Below are 17,536 nucleotides of genomic sequence, written 5' to 3'. Positions count from 1 at the left end.
TTGATTTTTCAGGGTTGATTAAACTCTTTGCCAGGCTACAAATGCCTCATAGATCACAGTTTTAAAACATTACATTTCAACCAGGGTGTCGAACCTGTTGTTCTGGTTCAAATCCCTGCTGAGAAATTGCATTTCCACCCCAGATATACTTAATCTGAATCTACATTTTAACAAGATTCCCAGGTCATTCTTATGTGTAATAAATTTTGAGAACCACTGCTCTAGTAGTGGTTCTCAGAGTTGGTCCCTAACCAGCAGCATTAGCATTGCCCCAGACACCCTGCTCACCCAGAACTGAAGCTGCTTTTGAAGTCCGCCTTTCATCCAAAGATGAGACAGACCTATGAAACAAACAATAGCACACGTGAAGAACGTGCTTCTTAGTTCTGTCAAGTATAGGAGACCGAGTGGACACCACTTCCCCAAAAGCAAAGACAAGAGGGCAGGAAGGGACAGGAAAACTGAATGAATGGACATTGAGAACCCAGGGTGGAAAGGGAAAAGGGGAGAGAGCTGACACATTGCAGGGATTGCAGCCATTGTCACAAAACAATTTGTGTATAAATTTTCGAATGAATAACGTACCGTAAACTTTCACCTAAAACACAATAAAATTAAAGGAAAAAAAAAAAGAAATGCAAATCTTCAGCAGGGGTTCACCCCAATTTCAACCTCATTACGACCCATATCCCTGATTACCAAAAAGATAATTAATTCCTGGCAATTAACTAAGTTTATTTCAGCCAGCATTTGAAACAGCAATGTGCAGCAAAATAATACAATTTGTTCTTTGTAGTTTTTTAATGGTCACTAATGTTATGAGTTATGAGTAACTTCTTTTGCAGTTTATACTACTGGCTACTACATACCAGAGACGAAGATAATATGGATAAGAAGTGTTAATACTTTAGGGAGAGGGAACGGTTTATCTTTATCCTTCTAAAACTGGACACCTATGCATAAAATGAGGACTAAGGTGCACCTAACCCAAGCCATGGTGTTTTCAGTCGCCTCATATGCATCTGAAAGCTGGACAATGAATAAGGAAGACTGAAGAGGAATTGATGCCTTTGAATTATGGTGTTGGCGAAGAATATTGACTATTCCATGGAGTATCAGAAGAATGAACAAATCTGTCTTGAAACAAGTATAGCCAGAGTGCCCCTTGAAAGAGAGAATGGCAAGACTTTGTCTCTCATAATCTGGACATGTTATCAGGAAGGACTAGTCCCTGGAGAAGGACATCATGCTTGGTAAGGTAGAGGGTCAGTGGAAAAGAGGAAGACCCTCAGTGAGGTGGACTGACACAGAGCCTGCAACAGTGGGTTCAAACATAGCGAAGATTGTGAGGATGGTGCAGGACTGGGCAGTGTTTCACTCTGTTGTACCTAGGATCACTGTGAGTCGGAACCCCCTCGACAGCACCCAACAAAAAAAACATGCATTAAAAAAAAAAATGCATTTCTCTAACCTTTTCCTTGAATTTTCAACTAGGTGGATTTTTGTCTGACCTTTCCTAAGGTATCTCCTTTTTCCTTTCTTCCTTATCAAAATTATTTTATAATTTTATAAAAGAAATTAAACCAAGTAGTTGAGAGGAGAGCAGAATTAGCCACTCAGGTGAGCTGCATAATATAAATTATGTATAAATTACAGATGGTTATCTTAAAACCCTTTCCCTATATTTCTTAAAACTGTAGTTTCTTCCTTTTTTTAAAAGCCAGAGTAGAGGGTCCCCTATTATAGAATTGTGGAGACCTAAAAAGTGATGTAAGTTCATCTCCATGTTTCTACATATGTGTGTGCTGAACTCATCCCTGCTAGAGGAGCCATTTTTATTTTTAGAATTTAAAATAACTTAAAAGGGGGAAGTCAATATTCTGAGTGCTGGGGACCATGGTCTCAGGGGACGTCTAGGTCATAACATAGTTCATAAAGAAAATGTTCTACATCCTACTTTGGTGAGTAGTGTCTGGGGTCTTAAAAGCTTATGAGTAGCCATCTAAAATACATCTGTTGGTCCCATTACGTTCAGCGCAAAGGAGAATGAAGAAGACCAAACACACAAGGAAAATATTAGTACAAAGGAGTAATGGACCACGTGAACTATAGCCTCCACCAGCCTGAGCCCAGGAGAACTAGATGATGTCTGACTACTACCACTGACCACTCTGACAGGGATCACAATAGAGTGTCCCAGACAGACTGGGAGAAAAATGTAGAACAAAATTCAAATTCACAAAAAAAGACCAGACTTGCTGGTCTGATAGAGTCTGGAGAAACCCTGAGACTATTGCCCCTGGACTCCCTGCTAACTCAGAACTGAAGCCACTCCCGAAGTCCACCTTGGAGCTAAAGATTAGACAGGCCTATAAAACAAACAATAACACGTGAGGAATGTGCTTCTTAGTTCAAACAAGTATATGTGACCAAACGGGCAACATCTGCCCAAAAGCAAAGACTGAAAACTAGATGAATAGACATGGAGAACCCAGGATGAAGAGTTCCCAGGGGAGAGTGCTGACACGTTGCAGGGATTGCAAGCAATGTCGCAAAACAATTTGTGTATACATTTTTGAATGAAAAACTAATTTGCACTGTAAACTCTCACCCGAAACACAATTAAAAAAGAAAATACATATATACTGCCCTAGAAACTCATGGAATGTCGGTCTTACAGATCTTTCCACTGTAAGTAAATTTACTGTAATATTGTATAATGAATATTATATTTTCCTGAATTTTATCATTAATTCAGAGTTACCCCCAAAATCTTTTTCATTTCAGCCCTTTAAAGAAAATGTTTATCTGTATGTTATTTTCTCCTACCTGACTTATTATTATTAGACTATAGTCCAAGTTTATCTTTTTAGGGTATTCCAGGGTTAATGAGTCATTATTCTAAATCTTTATTGTCATTATACAGTGGTGGAGAGTGTATTAAGTATCTAACCTTAAGAAATCTTCCAGAAATTGCTCTAAAAACCCTTAAAATAGTACTCTTTTTACTATTTTCTTCTTTATTATAAAAATGAAATATGGAGCATTGTGGTTAGCCAAAGGTTTATAGTTTGTTTTTTTTTAACTGGGGTTGTGCTTTAATTATTCTTTATGCTTTACTTAGAGCACAATTCCTCTTCATCTTCTTTTGTCCTTAAAAGAGGTGAGGTATAGTGGGCCATCATCTTCTGTATGAAAGTCTTGCATATCGTTAGTATTCAGGCAGCAGAATGCAGTTCGGGGTTGGTCCTTGTATGGGGAATTTAATTGTATTGTGGCCACAAACTCCCAGTTCTAGCCATCTATCTCACAGTGTTTGATACCATTTGATCACAAATACAGACTGGTATAAATTCCTTACTGGTACTAGAAGAACATTTTAAGCTGAAGCCTAGTGCTTTTTCTCTAAAAGATAGCTCATTTCTTCATTTGTAACATGAAAATAAAAATGGCACCTACTTCGAAGGGCAAGTTTATGGAATCGATGACAATATGGTGTGTAAGGACCATTCCCTCTGACATACTTCTCTGAACCTTCTTGGAATTGATTGACTTCTCGCTGGTTTTATAGCTCCTGAAATGGACGGTACACAGTAGATCTGATTTGAAGTACTGATTGCTTTTTTTCTACCCGTAGTTCTCAACCCTGGCAGTCCTTTGGCATTACCTACAGAACTCCAAAAAGAAACAGATATCTGGGTTCCAACCTGAAAGCTTGTCCCACCTGTGAAGCTTCTGATTCAGTCATTTATGGTGGAGCCTGGCAGTGGGTTTATTTTTAAAGTTCTACCAGTGATTCTGATGTATAGTCGGGGTTGAGATATTGGTCCATACTATAACCAGAAAACCACACCCATTGCTGTCCAGTCAATTCTGACTCATAGCGACCCTGTAGGACAGAGTAGAATTGCTCTGTAGGGTTTCCAAGGCTGTAAATCTTTACAGAAGCAGACTGCCACATCGTTCTCCCGCAGAGCAGCTGGGGGTTCCAGCAGCCGACCTTTCAGTTAGCAGCTGAGTGCTTTAACCACTATGCCACCAGGGCTCCTTACTATACCTATCATATTAATAATAATTTAACACGTATTGAATGATTTTGTGCCATTAATTTATTCAGTAAATATTAAGTGCCCACTATGCAGTTATGCAGTGGTGAACTAGGTATAAGTACTATCCCTGCTTTCATAGCTTCCCTTCTTTTGTGGTGAAGTAAGGGAACAGGTTTCTAAAACATGTACCAATTACGATACTGAGTGCTTTACACGTGTATCTCATTTAATCCTACCAGCAATCCTGTAAAATAAATGGGTACAATTTTATTTTCCATGTTTTACAAGTGTGGAAACCGAGATTTGGATGATTTACTAGAAACCCAAACTGGATGCCCTGGAGTCGATTCCAACTCCCAGCAACCCTACAGGACAGAGTAGAACTGCCCCACAGGGTCCAAGGAGTGGCTGGTGGATTTGAAGTGCCGACCTTTTGGTTAGCAGCCGAGCTCTTAACCACTGTGCCACGAGGGCTCCACGTTGATTTACTAGCTGTAGTATATTGGAAAGAACAATGACTCTGGTTTTTAAATCCCAGCTTTGGCTCTTTTGACTGTAAAACCTTAGTCAAATTATTTAGCATCTCTGAGCTTCAAGTTTTGTCATTTATTACAATGAAAGTAGTGTTATCTTACAAGTTATTTTGAGAATTTAATGGAATAAGCTATATCAAAGAGACTAGTATTATGCAGAGCTAATAATAAAGGTCTGTAATGCTCATTTCCTTTTTTTTTTCCTAAAAAAAGTTGCTAGCTAAATTGTTAGATTGATCATGTTTTCTCTTTCATTATGCAGCTGTGGATCCTTTTTGCTTTTAAGTAAAAATATTTTAAAAGTTAGTGTATTTTGAACCAAGCTGAAACTGTTTTCGAAGTGATTATGACTACTCAATGAAGTTTGAGCATAAGAATTGTTATCCTATCGTCTTCAGGAAACCTCTAGTTAGCCTTAATGTTGTGCTGGGAATGGGGGAAGGAGGATATTCAAAGAGAATTACAGGGCCTGTCTCAGCTCCTTAGGCTGTTGTAGTCTCACGTGTCATCTAAACTCTTTTCCTCATTTATCAAAGAGAACAGCATCAGATAGAGCAGAATCAGAAAATTCGCTAAAGGCAACATAGGGCATCTTTCTTTTGTACCATTTCCTGTCAGTTAAGCCATCATTTTATATAAGAGATTAAATTATTTGCCAAGATTTGTGGAAATTACTCATGCCCCATCACTGAATAGGACACCCTAATGTAAATACTTCTTTGCCTGGAGACCGTCCACTCGTTTAGGCTCTCATGAGCGTGATTGCTGTTTAAAAGCTCTGATTGTGCCTGATGTCTTTTCTTTTTTTCTCCTTAGGTCAGTAAGATTGTGTCAAATGTTCCTCAGTTGGAGTTTCTAAACCTGAGTTCCAACCCTCTGAATTTGTCGGTTTTAGAAAGAACATGTGCTGGGTCCTTCTCTGGGGTTCGCAAACTTGTCCTCAACAACAGCAAAGCTTCTTGGGAGACAGTGCACACGATACTTCAGGAGTTACCAGAGTAAGCCCAGACAGCATGATGGCAAGGGAGCTATGTTGCCATCTGTGTTATTACATAGAATTACTGCTGATCTTCCGTCTCAGAAATACTAGAACTGCAGATTGAATGGAGAATGAGGTTAGAAAAATGAAGTAATTAGAATCATAGTGTTAGGATAATCTAGTAGCATTTCCATTGGAACATGGTTCAGGGTGTTGAGTAGCACCAAGATATAGGATACGTCATCCTTTGGCTAGAAAATACTCCTGAGAAGTATTTATCACTGACAGATCAACCCAGCCTTTCTCCAGTTTAATCTTCTGATTACCTGATTTAAGAATTTTGCTCATTAGCCCTTTTCTTTGAGAGGAAAAAAACCGTATTTATCTCTAAAATATGTTAACACTGAGATGATTAAGTGTCTAGCTGGCCTGATGGGAAAATGGATATTTTTATATTCTTTTCAATAATTTAAGCAAGTATTTTTTTCATTTGTGAGTTTAGAAATCCTTTCTATATTTTGTTTGTATTTATCATTGTATATGCACATAAGTGCTCAAAGGGGGCAATTTAAAGAAATACATGAAGTTCTAGTTTTTTTGACTATCTGAAAATGGAAATTATCAAAGCCCTTCAGAATCTGGTCTCACCTTACTTATTCCAACTTAGTTTCTCACTTTCACTCTAACAAGACTGATTTCATCACTGCACGCATCGTGCAGCATGGCATGGAATAAACTTTTAAATCCCAGTTCCATTTACTAACTGTATGATCTTTGGCAAGCTACTTAACCTCTTTGAGCTCAGTTTTCTTGTCTGCAAATTGGGAGTAATTGTATCTGCCTTGCAGAAATAGAAGTGAAATATACAAAGCACCTGGCACAGGGTACGAGTTTAATAAATGGTGGTTACTATTTCCATTTCTGAACATATGTTCATGTTGTTTCTGGAATTTTCTTCTGTCTCCTCTTAACTTCGGGAAGTTCAGCCCTCCTTCAAGGCCATGCATCCTTTCCTGATCATTCTAACTTCAATTTCAATTTCATTCTTACATGAACTACTACTGTGCTTACAATTAGTACTGCTTAATTTGGCACTTAATTATTTGAGCACAAAATTAATTTGGTATTGGCCTGTATCATTCTCTGCTGTTTCATGTATTTTAAGTTTTGTCTTCCCAGCTGTATTTTAAGCTTCAGGGAGAAATCTATATTTCCTCTGCAACACCCAGCAGAGACTCACATGTAGTAGGCACTTATTTATTTATTAAATGAATGAAAGTAGGTGTAAAGGAGAAACTTAACTGCTTTCCACAATGAAATATTTCCTTTTTTCTCTGCAGTTTGGAGGAGCTTTTCCTGTGCCTTAATGACTATGAAACAGTGTCTTGTCCTTCTATTTGCTGTCATTCTCTTAAGCTACTACATATAACAGACAATAACCTCCAAGACTGGACTGAAATACGGAAGTTAGGAGTTATGTTTCCTTCCCTGGATACCCTTGTCCTGGCCAACAATCATTTGAATGCTATTGAGGAGCCTAATGATTCACTGGCAAGGTTATTTCCTAATCTACGATCCATCAGCCTTCATAAGTCAGGTTAGTACAGGCTTCTTCTCATTCTACACGCAAATCAACCTAAGTGTATGCATGAAATAAAATGAAAGTATATTTCTTTCAGTCACATCTCTACCTTCTTATGGGATGAATTTTCAGTGGTGATGTGCAGATGCCTCTTGATCGGCTAAGTTTAAAGCACTTTCATAAATGCTCTGATAAATATTCAATAGCATAGCATTATACTCACATATGTAGTTCTGTACTAAAGGGGTCATGCTATGAAAGGAGTGAAAGGAAATTGATGAATTAGATAGTAAAAGGCAAAGCACAAAGAATTACAAACTGAAACAAACATTTTATCTGGATTTAGGTTGTAGAATCCCAACCTGCTGTGCCTTTTCAAATACTCTACTTTTCTGTGATTTCATAGGAATGAATATTTTTTGCTCATTTCTTAAAACAACTGCATAACTAATAACTCTAACCTACAGCTGAGAAAACGTAAACTTTAGCTTTATTCGCCATAGGGTTTGTAAGTGTGGGAAATAAATTTAAAAACCCGGCATTTCTTGTAAGGAAGCTATTTATTTCATAATTCCATTCCTCTTGAGCTCGCTCTATTCCTCCTCCTAGATGGAAATGCCATTCTGAAGGGAAGAGGATGGTTGTGACTTGGGATAGTTATACACCAGAGTCCTCATAAATTGCTCCTCTGCCATTTTCCCTTGCTGAAGGTTGATAGAAATAGGAAGGGGCTCCATTATACTCTGAAATGAATTTAGTGTGTTGCTATCTTGACCAGCTTCATTATTACAGGACTGTTTTTCCTACCAGTGGCAAGTATTGACCTGGATTTATACATTTCCTCACAATCAGAGGGAGTGTTTCATTTTAGGACTAAAAAACCTTCATGTGTGACATGTTCTCCTTACTCAAAGGTCCAGGTTTTCTGTGTTTCTTTTTAATATCATTTTGAATTGGTTTTCCCTGTCTGCAAAATGAGAACAATTTGAAAGAGAGATGATACTTAGTTTCTGGTTCTGTTGAGCTTGCCCCATTTTAGAATTTGTCAGGTAAAAATTTGTGTATGGCAGTATCAACTCTGATGAATAATTATTATTTTTTTCGGTGTGTGTGATTGGGTAGTTGAGTGAAATGAGCTGGTCATCACTTTTTATTATGTAGTCATGGAATACACCCTGATATTGAGACCACCAATGACCCTTTCTGCAAGCAGTTTTGGGGGAGGATAAGTAAATGAGTGGATGTTGGAAAACAAGATAGTTCTCCTTGACTGCTGGGATCACAGGGATAGGAGAGACTCTAGGGAAGTTTTTATGATATTCTACTATATTCCACTCTTTCTTGGATAAAGAAAATTTTCAGGCTCTGTAGCTTTAGTATTATTTTAACATTTTAGAAATTATTAATTGAAATAATTTTTTAGTATGTTTATCTTCTTATTTGTGTGATTTTATGGATTTACTTAAACACTGTATTTCCCAAATTAGGTTTGCATTCTTGGGAAGACATTGACAAACTAAATTCATTCCCCAAACTTGAAGAAGTGAGGTTATTAGGAATTCCTCTTCTGCAGCCATATACCACTGAGGAGCGAAGGAAGTTGGTGATAGCCAGGTCTGTTGTTCTTTAGCTTTCTTTTTGAGATGCCTTATTGTTTCCTTAAGGATCCCTGGTGCCGCAGTGGTTAAGCACTCAGCTGCTACCTGAAAGGTCAGCTATTTGAACTCACCAGCCTCTCCTTGGGAGAAAGAGGTGGCAGTCTGCTTCTGTAAAGACTGCAGCTTTGGAAACCCTACGGGACAGTTCCACTGTGCCCTATAGGGTTGCTATGAGTGGAAATCAGCTCATCGGCAATGGGTTTATTGTTTCCTTAAAGGGTTAATGCGCCATCTGAGCGGAGTGTAGTGTGAGCTTATCTGTCTCTTGAGTAGACTGCTTGAAGAAGCTGCTCTGTAGCTCCCAACTTAGATGAAAAGGAATGTAATCTGATGAGAAAAATGTGAAATTGAATTGGCCTCCCAAGACCACTGAAAAATTTCCTCACATCTATTCTATTTTTAAACTTTTTGATACATAAAAAAAACCAAACCCACTGCCGTCAAAGAATATTTGAAATCCTATTTTGGGTCATGAAAAAAAGCACATATAATAGGAAATTCGTTCTATTTTAATTTTCCGTATTTTCTCTGTTAACATAAACCAAAAAAAAAAAAAAAAATGCAAGCTAGTTGCTGCTGAGTTGATTCTGATTCATATTGACTTCGTGTGTATCAGAGTAGAACTTCTGCTCTGTGGGGTTTTCAGTGGCTGATTTTTCAGAAGTAGATCAATAGCCCTTTCTTTCAAGGCACCACCGGGTGTACTTGAAGCTCCAGACTTGTGGTTATAGCCAAGTCGGTTCACCATTTGCAACACCCAGGTATAAATTGGGCAGTTTCATCAATGTGAAACTTATGGGAACGACATCAGTGTTTTCTCCTTGAATGTAGATTAACTTAAATATGGCTACCATTACTGTTACCTTCTTCCTTGACTCCCCTCAGACTCTACTTCCCACACTCTACTGAAATGTCCCACTAGTGTTTATTTTTGTATGAATGTTTAGCAGCAATACGAGGTTGGCTAAAGTGGAAAGGGTCATGGGACTGTAATTTGTTCTCTCTGTGTGCATGGTAGTTTTGGAAGGAGAAGAGTCAGTTTTAAGGTTTTTTTTAAAGGAAGAGTGGTTCTTTAAACAAGTGTATGATATTCTGACCAACTAACACCTAGCCCATCCTTAATGCTTTGCAGTTGTTAACATACACATTAATATCTCACTAAAGAAATTAAATTTCAAGGTACTTTTCTTCCAAGAAGAATAAGTCTTGCACTAGGCCTTATACTTTATTTTCGTTATACAAGTCTTTTGTAACTATATTAATTCCTGAACTATATAACCAAATTGTACTGACTTCTCTCTAGACCTGTGCTGTCCAATATGGTAGCTACTAGCCATGTGTGGCTCTGGGGCACTTGAAGTATGTTTTGTCTGAATTGAAATGTGCTATAAGTGTAAAGGAAACCCTGGTGGCGTAGTGGTTAAGTACTATGGCTGCTAACCAAAAAGTTGGCAGTTCAAATTCACCAGGCGCTCCTGGGAAACTCTGTGGGGGCAGTTCTACTCTGTCCTATAGGGTCGCTATGAGTTGGAATCAACTTGATGGCAGTGGGTTTTGGTTTTATAAGTGTAAAATATACACCATGTTTCAAACACTTTATATGAAAAAAAAAAATGTAAAATCTCATTAGTTTTTTTTTTTTTTGATACTGATTACCTGTTGAAATGACTATATGCTGTATGTATTGGATTAGCTAAAATATATTTTTTTATTTAATATTGTATTTTTGGTGAAAAAGGTTTACACAGCAAGTTAGGTTCCCATTTAACAATTTCTACAAAAGTTGTTACATAGTCAATTTCTATATAGTTGTTAGGTAGCCAGTGCCGTTGATTACATTCTTTACAATGTACAACATTCTCATTGTTCTCATGAACATTTCCATTCTTGTTATTCTGTTTGCATTAATCTAGTTTCCCTGCCACCTTTAAGATGTATTATTAAAATTAATTTCACCCGTTTCATTTTTATTTTTTAAAATGAGCTATTAGAAATTTTAAATTTACATATATGGCTTGCATAATATTTAAGTTGAACAGTACTGGTCTAGAATCTTAGTTTAAATGGTGGGAGGTATAATTTTAAAAAGTCTGCATCGTACCCTAAAACGAAACTGAATTTTATTGATTCTTTCTGTTATACCACCTTAGTTCATGCCAGTAGTTGTACATAAGCAGAGCTACTACATACATCAAATGCGTTGTTTTAAGAGAAGAAGACTAGGCCTCAAACCACTGATTTTTAAATTTCTAAATCTAAATATTTTTAGTATTTTGTAATGTCTTTATTTTGGTTTTGACTTGTAGATTGCCATCAGTTTCCAAACTTAATGGCAGTGTTGTCACTGATGGTGAGCGGGAAGATTCGGAGAGATTTTTTATTCGTTACCATGTCGATGTCCCACAGGAAGAAGTGCCATTCAGGTAAAAATTCCTCGTCAGGTTGGCGAGACACTTCAGGAAGTGTTGAGGCAGCTTGGGAACTGTCGTTTAGAGCAAAATCTAATAATTTGTTACTGGGTTTTTCTTAGAGGACTTTGGTAATAGATTATTTAAAAAAGGGGAGGGAAGCAATATAAAAGCAAGCCTATTTTATTTCATTTTCCACAGTGTATTTCTTCTAGCCTTGCACTTATATTAAGAATGATTAAGTACTTGACTGCTTTCCCACTCCATACACTGTATCATTGATTCCTTTTTGATCTGCTTCTTCAGGGGTATGTTTTCACCCACTGTCAAAATGCAATGTGAAAAGACAAAATTGTGTCTTCTCACATTACATCCACTTGTAGGATATACTAAGTAATGCAGTTTAGAAGATCTGGCAAATGTACAGTTTAGAAAATTCGAGAAAAGATCTAGAAAAAAAAGCTCTTGAGAAAATATTAAAGGAATTAGGATAATTGAGTATGAAGAGAAATGCTGAGGGCTAAATTCATAATTTTTAATTTAGTAATTTTCCATATATGAAAAGTTAATCTGTTGTTTGGTAAAGAGCTACCTTTAATGTTTTGAAAATGTAAAAGGAAATGTAGTGAGTATGATACACGTAAATATATAAGAAACAAATTCCTCCAACAATACCTCTCTAGGTTTTGGTAAACTGGAATAAGTTGCCAAAAAAGTTACGGGCTTCTTTCCATAATCATTTTAAGAATAATATGAATACCCACTTGACGGGAGGCGTTGCAGACAAATAGGACAGCAGTTAGGGCTGAATGCGAATCAAATCATTTGATTCTGCTCCTTACAGATTTTTGTGATTCTTACTTATTCTTTTTGAACACATCTATTTTTTTCTCCTAAAGTCCTCTATTATTGACAGACTTTGAGGGGGTCGACATTCTATTACGTCTCAACCAGCGCTGTATAAAAACATTTTGTGGTATTATTAGTAGTATTTCAAAGCCTAAGTGTTTAAAAATATTAGACTAAGTAAGGAATTTTAAGATAATCTTTAAAAATTAACTAAGAACAGCCAGGCAGGGAGAAACACGGTCCAGAAATATTAAATATTAGATTAAATGATATCAAATTGTGCTTTTTTTATTTTTTAAGAAAAACTTGGTTTAATATCTATAATTTCATTTCATTCAAGCTAACGTATTAATTGAAGAATCTAACGTATAAATATTCTTACTTTGATCATAAGTCTTTCATTTCAGTTTACTTAACTTCCCGTTGGCTACAAGAAGTAATATCGATATATGCAGGAAATTGTTTTCTGTCCCTGATGGTGTAATTATCCTAAAGTGTATTTGTGCATCCATACTTGCATCTTGAATGAAAGACCTATAAATCAACCTTGATTAACTTTAATAAGGAGAGGAACTTGTGGGAAGGAGAGTAGGGGAAACTAAAGGAATTATTAGGCAGGAACCAAGGGAGGCAAGGATAGCCAAGTGTTCAATATTGCTGCTGCAACGTCTTCTCTAGACACGTACCACAGTACTGGACTTCACTGCTGCACACATGCAGGCCTGTCATTGGACACTTTTCCCCCATAAATGTCAGAAATAATGTCTTGATGATCTTTGCTTCATTCCCCAGAAGTCAAAAATCTGTATGGAACTAATCGATTGGTTGTGTATAGGGCATGTGCTCACATGCTATCTCCCGGGGGATAGGGAGAGCTATTATCTGCTCTACGTTGGCTTCTGTAGTGGGAGGTATATCTTGCTTCCCCTGGTCTTGGAATTCTGCCCCAAATAGAAAACATTTCAGCAAAAATAGTATCTACTATAGTCGGCCACTTGGACTATCCAATGTCTATGCATACCTTTTCTTCACAATTATATTTTAGTAAAAATTTATTTCCACCTTCCCTAATATATTCCATGTACAAATGAAAACACATTTACTTTCTTCTTGAAATGAGATAACCCAGAGTTTTATCAATTGTTTAATCTAGTTCCAAGTCTTGGAGCTTTTGATGGTATCTATTTCTCCTTTATTTCTGTATCCTGCAACCTATTAATTCAATTGCAGAACTAACTACTTCAATATACCCATTATAAAATAGAGAAGAAAGAAAAATCAGTTAAGATTTATAAATATTTACAGAACACAGCAGTCAATGCAATATAAATGTGGATTGATGCTCTCATTTTTTCTACATTGGTCCTGAGGCCATAATTACTATTTACGACTTCTGTCTTCATTACCTGCCCTTTTTGTTTGCCTTCAGCTAACTTCGCCACTTAGTCAGTCAGGGTTCTTTAGCTACTAGGGGAAATCTAAACCTTTTTTCTGTGACGTTTGCACCCTTGGTGGTATTGTCTGTATGTGGTTTCAGTCAAACTAAAAAACCAAACCTGTTGCCGGCGAGTCAATTCCAACTCATAGCGAGTTGATTCCAACTCATAGCAACCCTACAGGACAGAGTAGAACTGCCCCATAGAGTTTCTAAGGACCACCCGGTGGATTCAAACTGCTGACCTTTTGGTTAGCAGCCATAGCACTTAACCACCATGCCATGCCGCCAGGCGTGGTTTCAGTAGTCTTGGGTTATTTTTTTTACCACTAGGCCTGCTAATACCAGGAGACACCACCAGGGATACCGTGGGTTCCATCCATACTCCGGTATTACCTCTGCTGTATTTCTCCTGACAGTCAGCGTCAGTTTTCTCAGATGAAAATAAATTCTTTTTCTTTTCTTTGGGGGCAGGGGTTTTTTGCCTTGTGATTTCTAGAACCTAAAATGGGTAGTAGAAGTCTCATCTTCCAGCGCATTGCAATAATTGTAGTATTGGCGGAGAGTTTCCCTCTTGGACTCTAAAACCTCTAAACCTTGCCCTCCTAGGGTTTATAGATGGAGAATGGGTGGAGCAGTAACATGGGTGTCACAGTAATTTTCGTTATCCCTATGTCCCAAAATCTTTGAATTCCTTCTTTCACATTGTCCCCAATAATCTGTGGCATCTCAGGCTCTTTTAGCCTAGACCACCATGTGTCCAGGTTCCAGTACACCAGCTAGATAAACACTTAGAGCTGCTCCTAGTCGATGAAGCTAGCCTTTTGAATTCAGAATCTCTAGTTAATGTGCCTATATCAATGAATTGAGCTAGGTCTAAGATTGCTTTTCCTTCCTTGGTCTAACACACTCAGAATCTGTTTCTGTACTTATTTTCCATTCTTTGGTCCTATAAATGACCAGAGTCCTTTAATTCTTTTGGTATGTTTGTTATTGAACCCCACAGAGCATGCTATGGTATAATGCTAGTGGAGCAGGGTGTATGTGTGCAAGGGTGAGGTAAATAGGGAACTAGTTTGCTCTTACAAGGTAATTCCCTCAGGCACAGCGATTAGTTCCTTTTCCAGCAAGATAAAACCAGTCTCACTAGACAAGAGAGGAGGGGCTATTTCAGCTAGTAAGGGGAGGAGAGGGTTAAGTGAGGGTTAGGGACTCAGGGTATGACTAAGCCCTCAGAATTCTCTCGTATATCCCTATTCCAATAATTTTTTTTTTTCCAATCAGTGCCCAACTTTAATATAAGAGTTGCAGTAAGGGTGCAAATTTAACTGACTTGTAATTCTGTAAACTTGGAGCATTAAACCTGTGTGGTTTGTTTGTTTGTTTGTTTGTTTGTTAGCTACCTCAGTTCTGTTGTAGGAGAAAAAAAGTGCTTCTCTTAAAAATACGTAGGCTTCGGCCTGTGTCTCATATTCTCTTTATTTAAATGATCTTGTGCCCTTAGAATAAGTCAATGCTGTACTCCCATGGTCTTGAATTCTTCATGTCCTACATTTTGTTCCTTTCTTGGCAGCAGTCTCTCAATCACCCAGAGCATCTTCTTCAATAGACACTTCATTCCTAGTGACCTTAGGTTATTAGTTTTTTCACTGTACCAAGTCATGGACTTGCAAAATCCCTTCCATGAACACTAACATGATATCACTGACCCCAACTAGAGCAGAAACCAATCCCAAAATGTCCTTATTACCTGAGAGACTACTGCCTACAACTACTCCCTGGTAACAATTTTCTTAGTGCAAGTCAACTTTGGCTAATTTAAGAAGGAGAGGGATTTAGTGTGTGGAGCTCACAGAACTGACAAGAAGATTAGAGAATTAGGCTTGGGAAGGATTTATGGGAAGCAAGACATAGGCCAAGATTTCTGTATCTCACTATACAAACAATGTGCTTCTGACACCAGTCATTCGACAGTCATCCCAAGATGCTGGACCTCATTGTTCTCAGACATTTACAGCCATGCCTTTGGACTCGAGTCCCCTATATCTGCTGTGAAATATCTCTGTTAGACCTTATGCCTTTGCGTTACTCCTCAAGATTTAAAGTACCAGTTATGTTTAGACATGCTTAGGTCACCTTCCCATGATCTAGCTTCCAGGGAGGGGAGAAGAGAGTATCTACTCCTCTTCAGCTTCTGTGGTAGGACATGGTTCTTGTTCAACTAGTTGAAGTTTCTTCCAAATCAGAAGGGTATTTAGATACTGTGATCATGTATCCACTATAGTATCTGTTTCCAAGAGTTTTTCTTAAAAGTTCTCTGGTGAAATCTCCATTTATTCAGCAGGTAGTTTTTGATCCCTCATGATGTACCAGGAACTGTTAGACACTTAAAAAGAACTGTAATAGCAGGAGGTGGTGGTGAATAAAAGCAGAGGAATTTGTATTAAAATGCATTCATTAGGAATTAAGAATAGTGATATGTAAACAGGAGATTAGTGATATTCTTATCCTCTCTTTGTTCTTCAAATTATATGCATAATCTGTCCCTAAAAAAAACCAATGAATAGAGAACAATGCATAGTTAGTAAAAGGTGAAAGTTTAACTCTCTGGATAATTCAGCATTTCATACAGGATCACGTTTGAGCTTTAGTCTCTAAGTAGGATGAAAGGGTTCATTTATTTGGAGAAAAACGTTCCTTTTCATTTGACCCTGGAGTTTTTATCAGTGATTAACTTGATTTTCCTACAAATTCCAGCTTGTGCCACAACCTCACTTTGTTTGGTTCCCTGAACTTTCCCTCTTCCTTCATTCTTCTGTCTGTGTCGGTTAAACATGAGATAGCTCTACTCAACTTAGACACGAGTAAGTTAGCTAAAATGTCTTTGCAGACATGAGCACAGAGTCATAACGATCAGCTGAATGCCCTTGATGGCAGCAACATTACTTTGTAAGTCAGTTGGATTATTCATGCACATCTGGTGCCATGTGATGAGCCATTTTGGGAGCGTAAGACTTTAAAGATAATTCAGAGATTCCCTTATTCTGTTTTCTTATCCAGGAATAAAATGCTGGCTCCAGTTACCTGAATTGTTTGAATTTTTTATGATGAACAGAATAAAAATGTTTAGGGGACTGAAGGGAAGCATTCTTATTAAGAGTTTTATGATTTCTCACAGGTACTCAATTATGCTTTTTATTATCTTCCACTGATTGGCAGAGCCAGAAGCTTAGCTATTCTACTATGACCACTTATGGTAGTAATGGACTAACACAAAAAACTGAGCAATCGGCCATATGTTTCATGTTTTTTTACTATGTGAAACAACAGAAGATGAAAAGTTGCTGTTTTCCGATTCCTGGCCTTTAAACGTCATAGTATTTGCCTTTGCAGTCAATAGACTCTTTTCTTCCAAAGCTTTCAACTGTGCCTTGTCTCTTAGTGGCTTGAGCAACAGTGGTGTGGTGTTTCAAAATAAGCTCAGTGTATGCTGCAGGTGGCTGAAAAGATGTCCTCGCTGGGCTGGTCATGTTTCCGTTATTAGACTGTCGGGTCTTATCTGGAGAACTTCTAGGAAATAACTCTACATTCTAGCTGGGTTTCAAAGGACAGTTTAATTCATTTACTTGATACCTACTATGAACCAGGAGGCACTGTGCCAGAAGCTACAGATAAAAAGACAAAAAAGTAATGCCTGCTCTCAAGAAGCTTGCCATGTGGGCTAAGCTAGAGATACGTTTCTTTGCCGGATTCTACTCATGTTCCCAACCTCTAAAAATTGAGTTACAGCTGGACGTAGTCCTTGGACTTCTTTTCCCCTATACTCGTACCCTAGATACTTTTCATTAGTCCTGCAGCGTTAGCTGCCTTCTATATTCTGATAGCTGCCAAACTTTTACTTCCAGCTCTGATCTGCCCCTAAATTCTAGACTAGTATTTTTTAAAATTTTAAACCGCCTACTTGATATCTCTGCCTGGATGTCTAAATTTAACATGTCCAAAACTGAACTTTTGATCCCCTCCCTTACCCCACCTGCCAAATC

At 37.7% G+C, this 17,536-nt stretch overlaps 1 protein-coding gene across 1 annotated transcript in view; it reads left to right on the top strand.

Annotated features, from left to right (window-relative positions):
• TBCEL (tubulin folding cofactor E like) overlaps window positions 1-17,536 on the top strand; it is an 80,436-nt gene that overhangs the window by 43,359 nt on the left and 19,541 nt on the right. The window contains exons 4-7 of the mRNA XM_003418198.4: window positions 5,399-5,580; window positions 6,902-7,158; window positions 8,631-8,757; window positions 11,108-11,224. Coding sequence (XP_003418246.1) covers window positions 5,399-5,580; window positions 6,902-7,158; window positions 8,631-8,757; window positions 11,108-11,224 — 683 coding nt within the window. The remainder of the gene's footprint in view (window positions 1-5,398; window positions 5,581-6,901; window positions 7,159-8,630; window positions 8,758-11,107; window positions 11,225-17,536) is intronic.

The sequence above is a fragment of the Loxodonta africana genome, chromosome 15 (genome assembly GCF_030014295.1).
Source record: "Loxodonta africana isolate mLoxAfr1 chromosome 15, mLoxAfr1.hap2, whole genome shotgun sequence".
Taxonomy (NCBI): Eukaryota; Metazoa; Chordata; class Mammalia; order Proboscidea; family Elephantidae; genus Loxodonta; species Loxodonta africana.
Note: the sequence above shows the minus strand (reverse complement) of the source record. Positions and strands in the feature narration are given on the sequence as shown.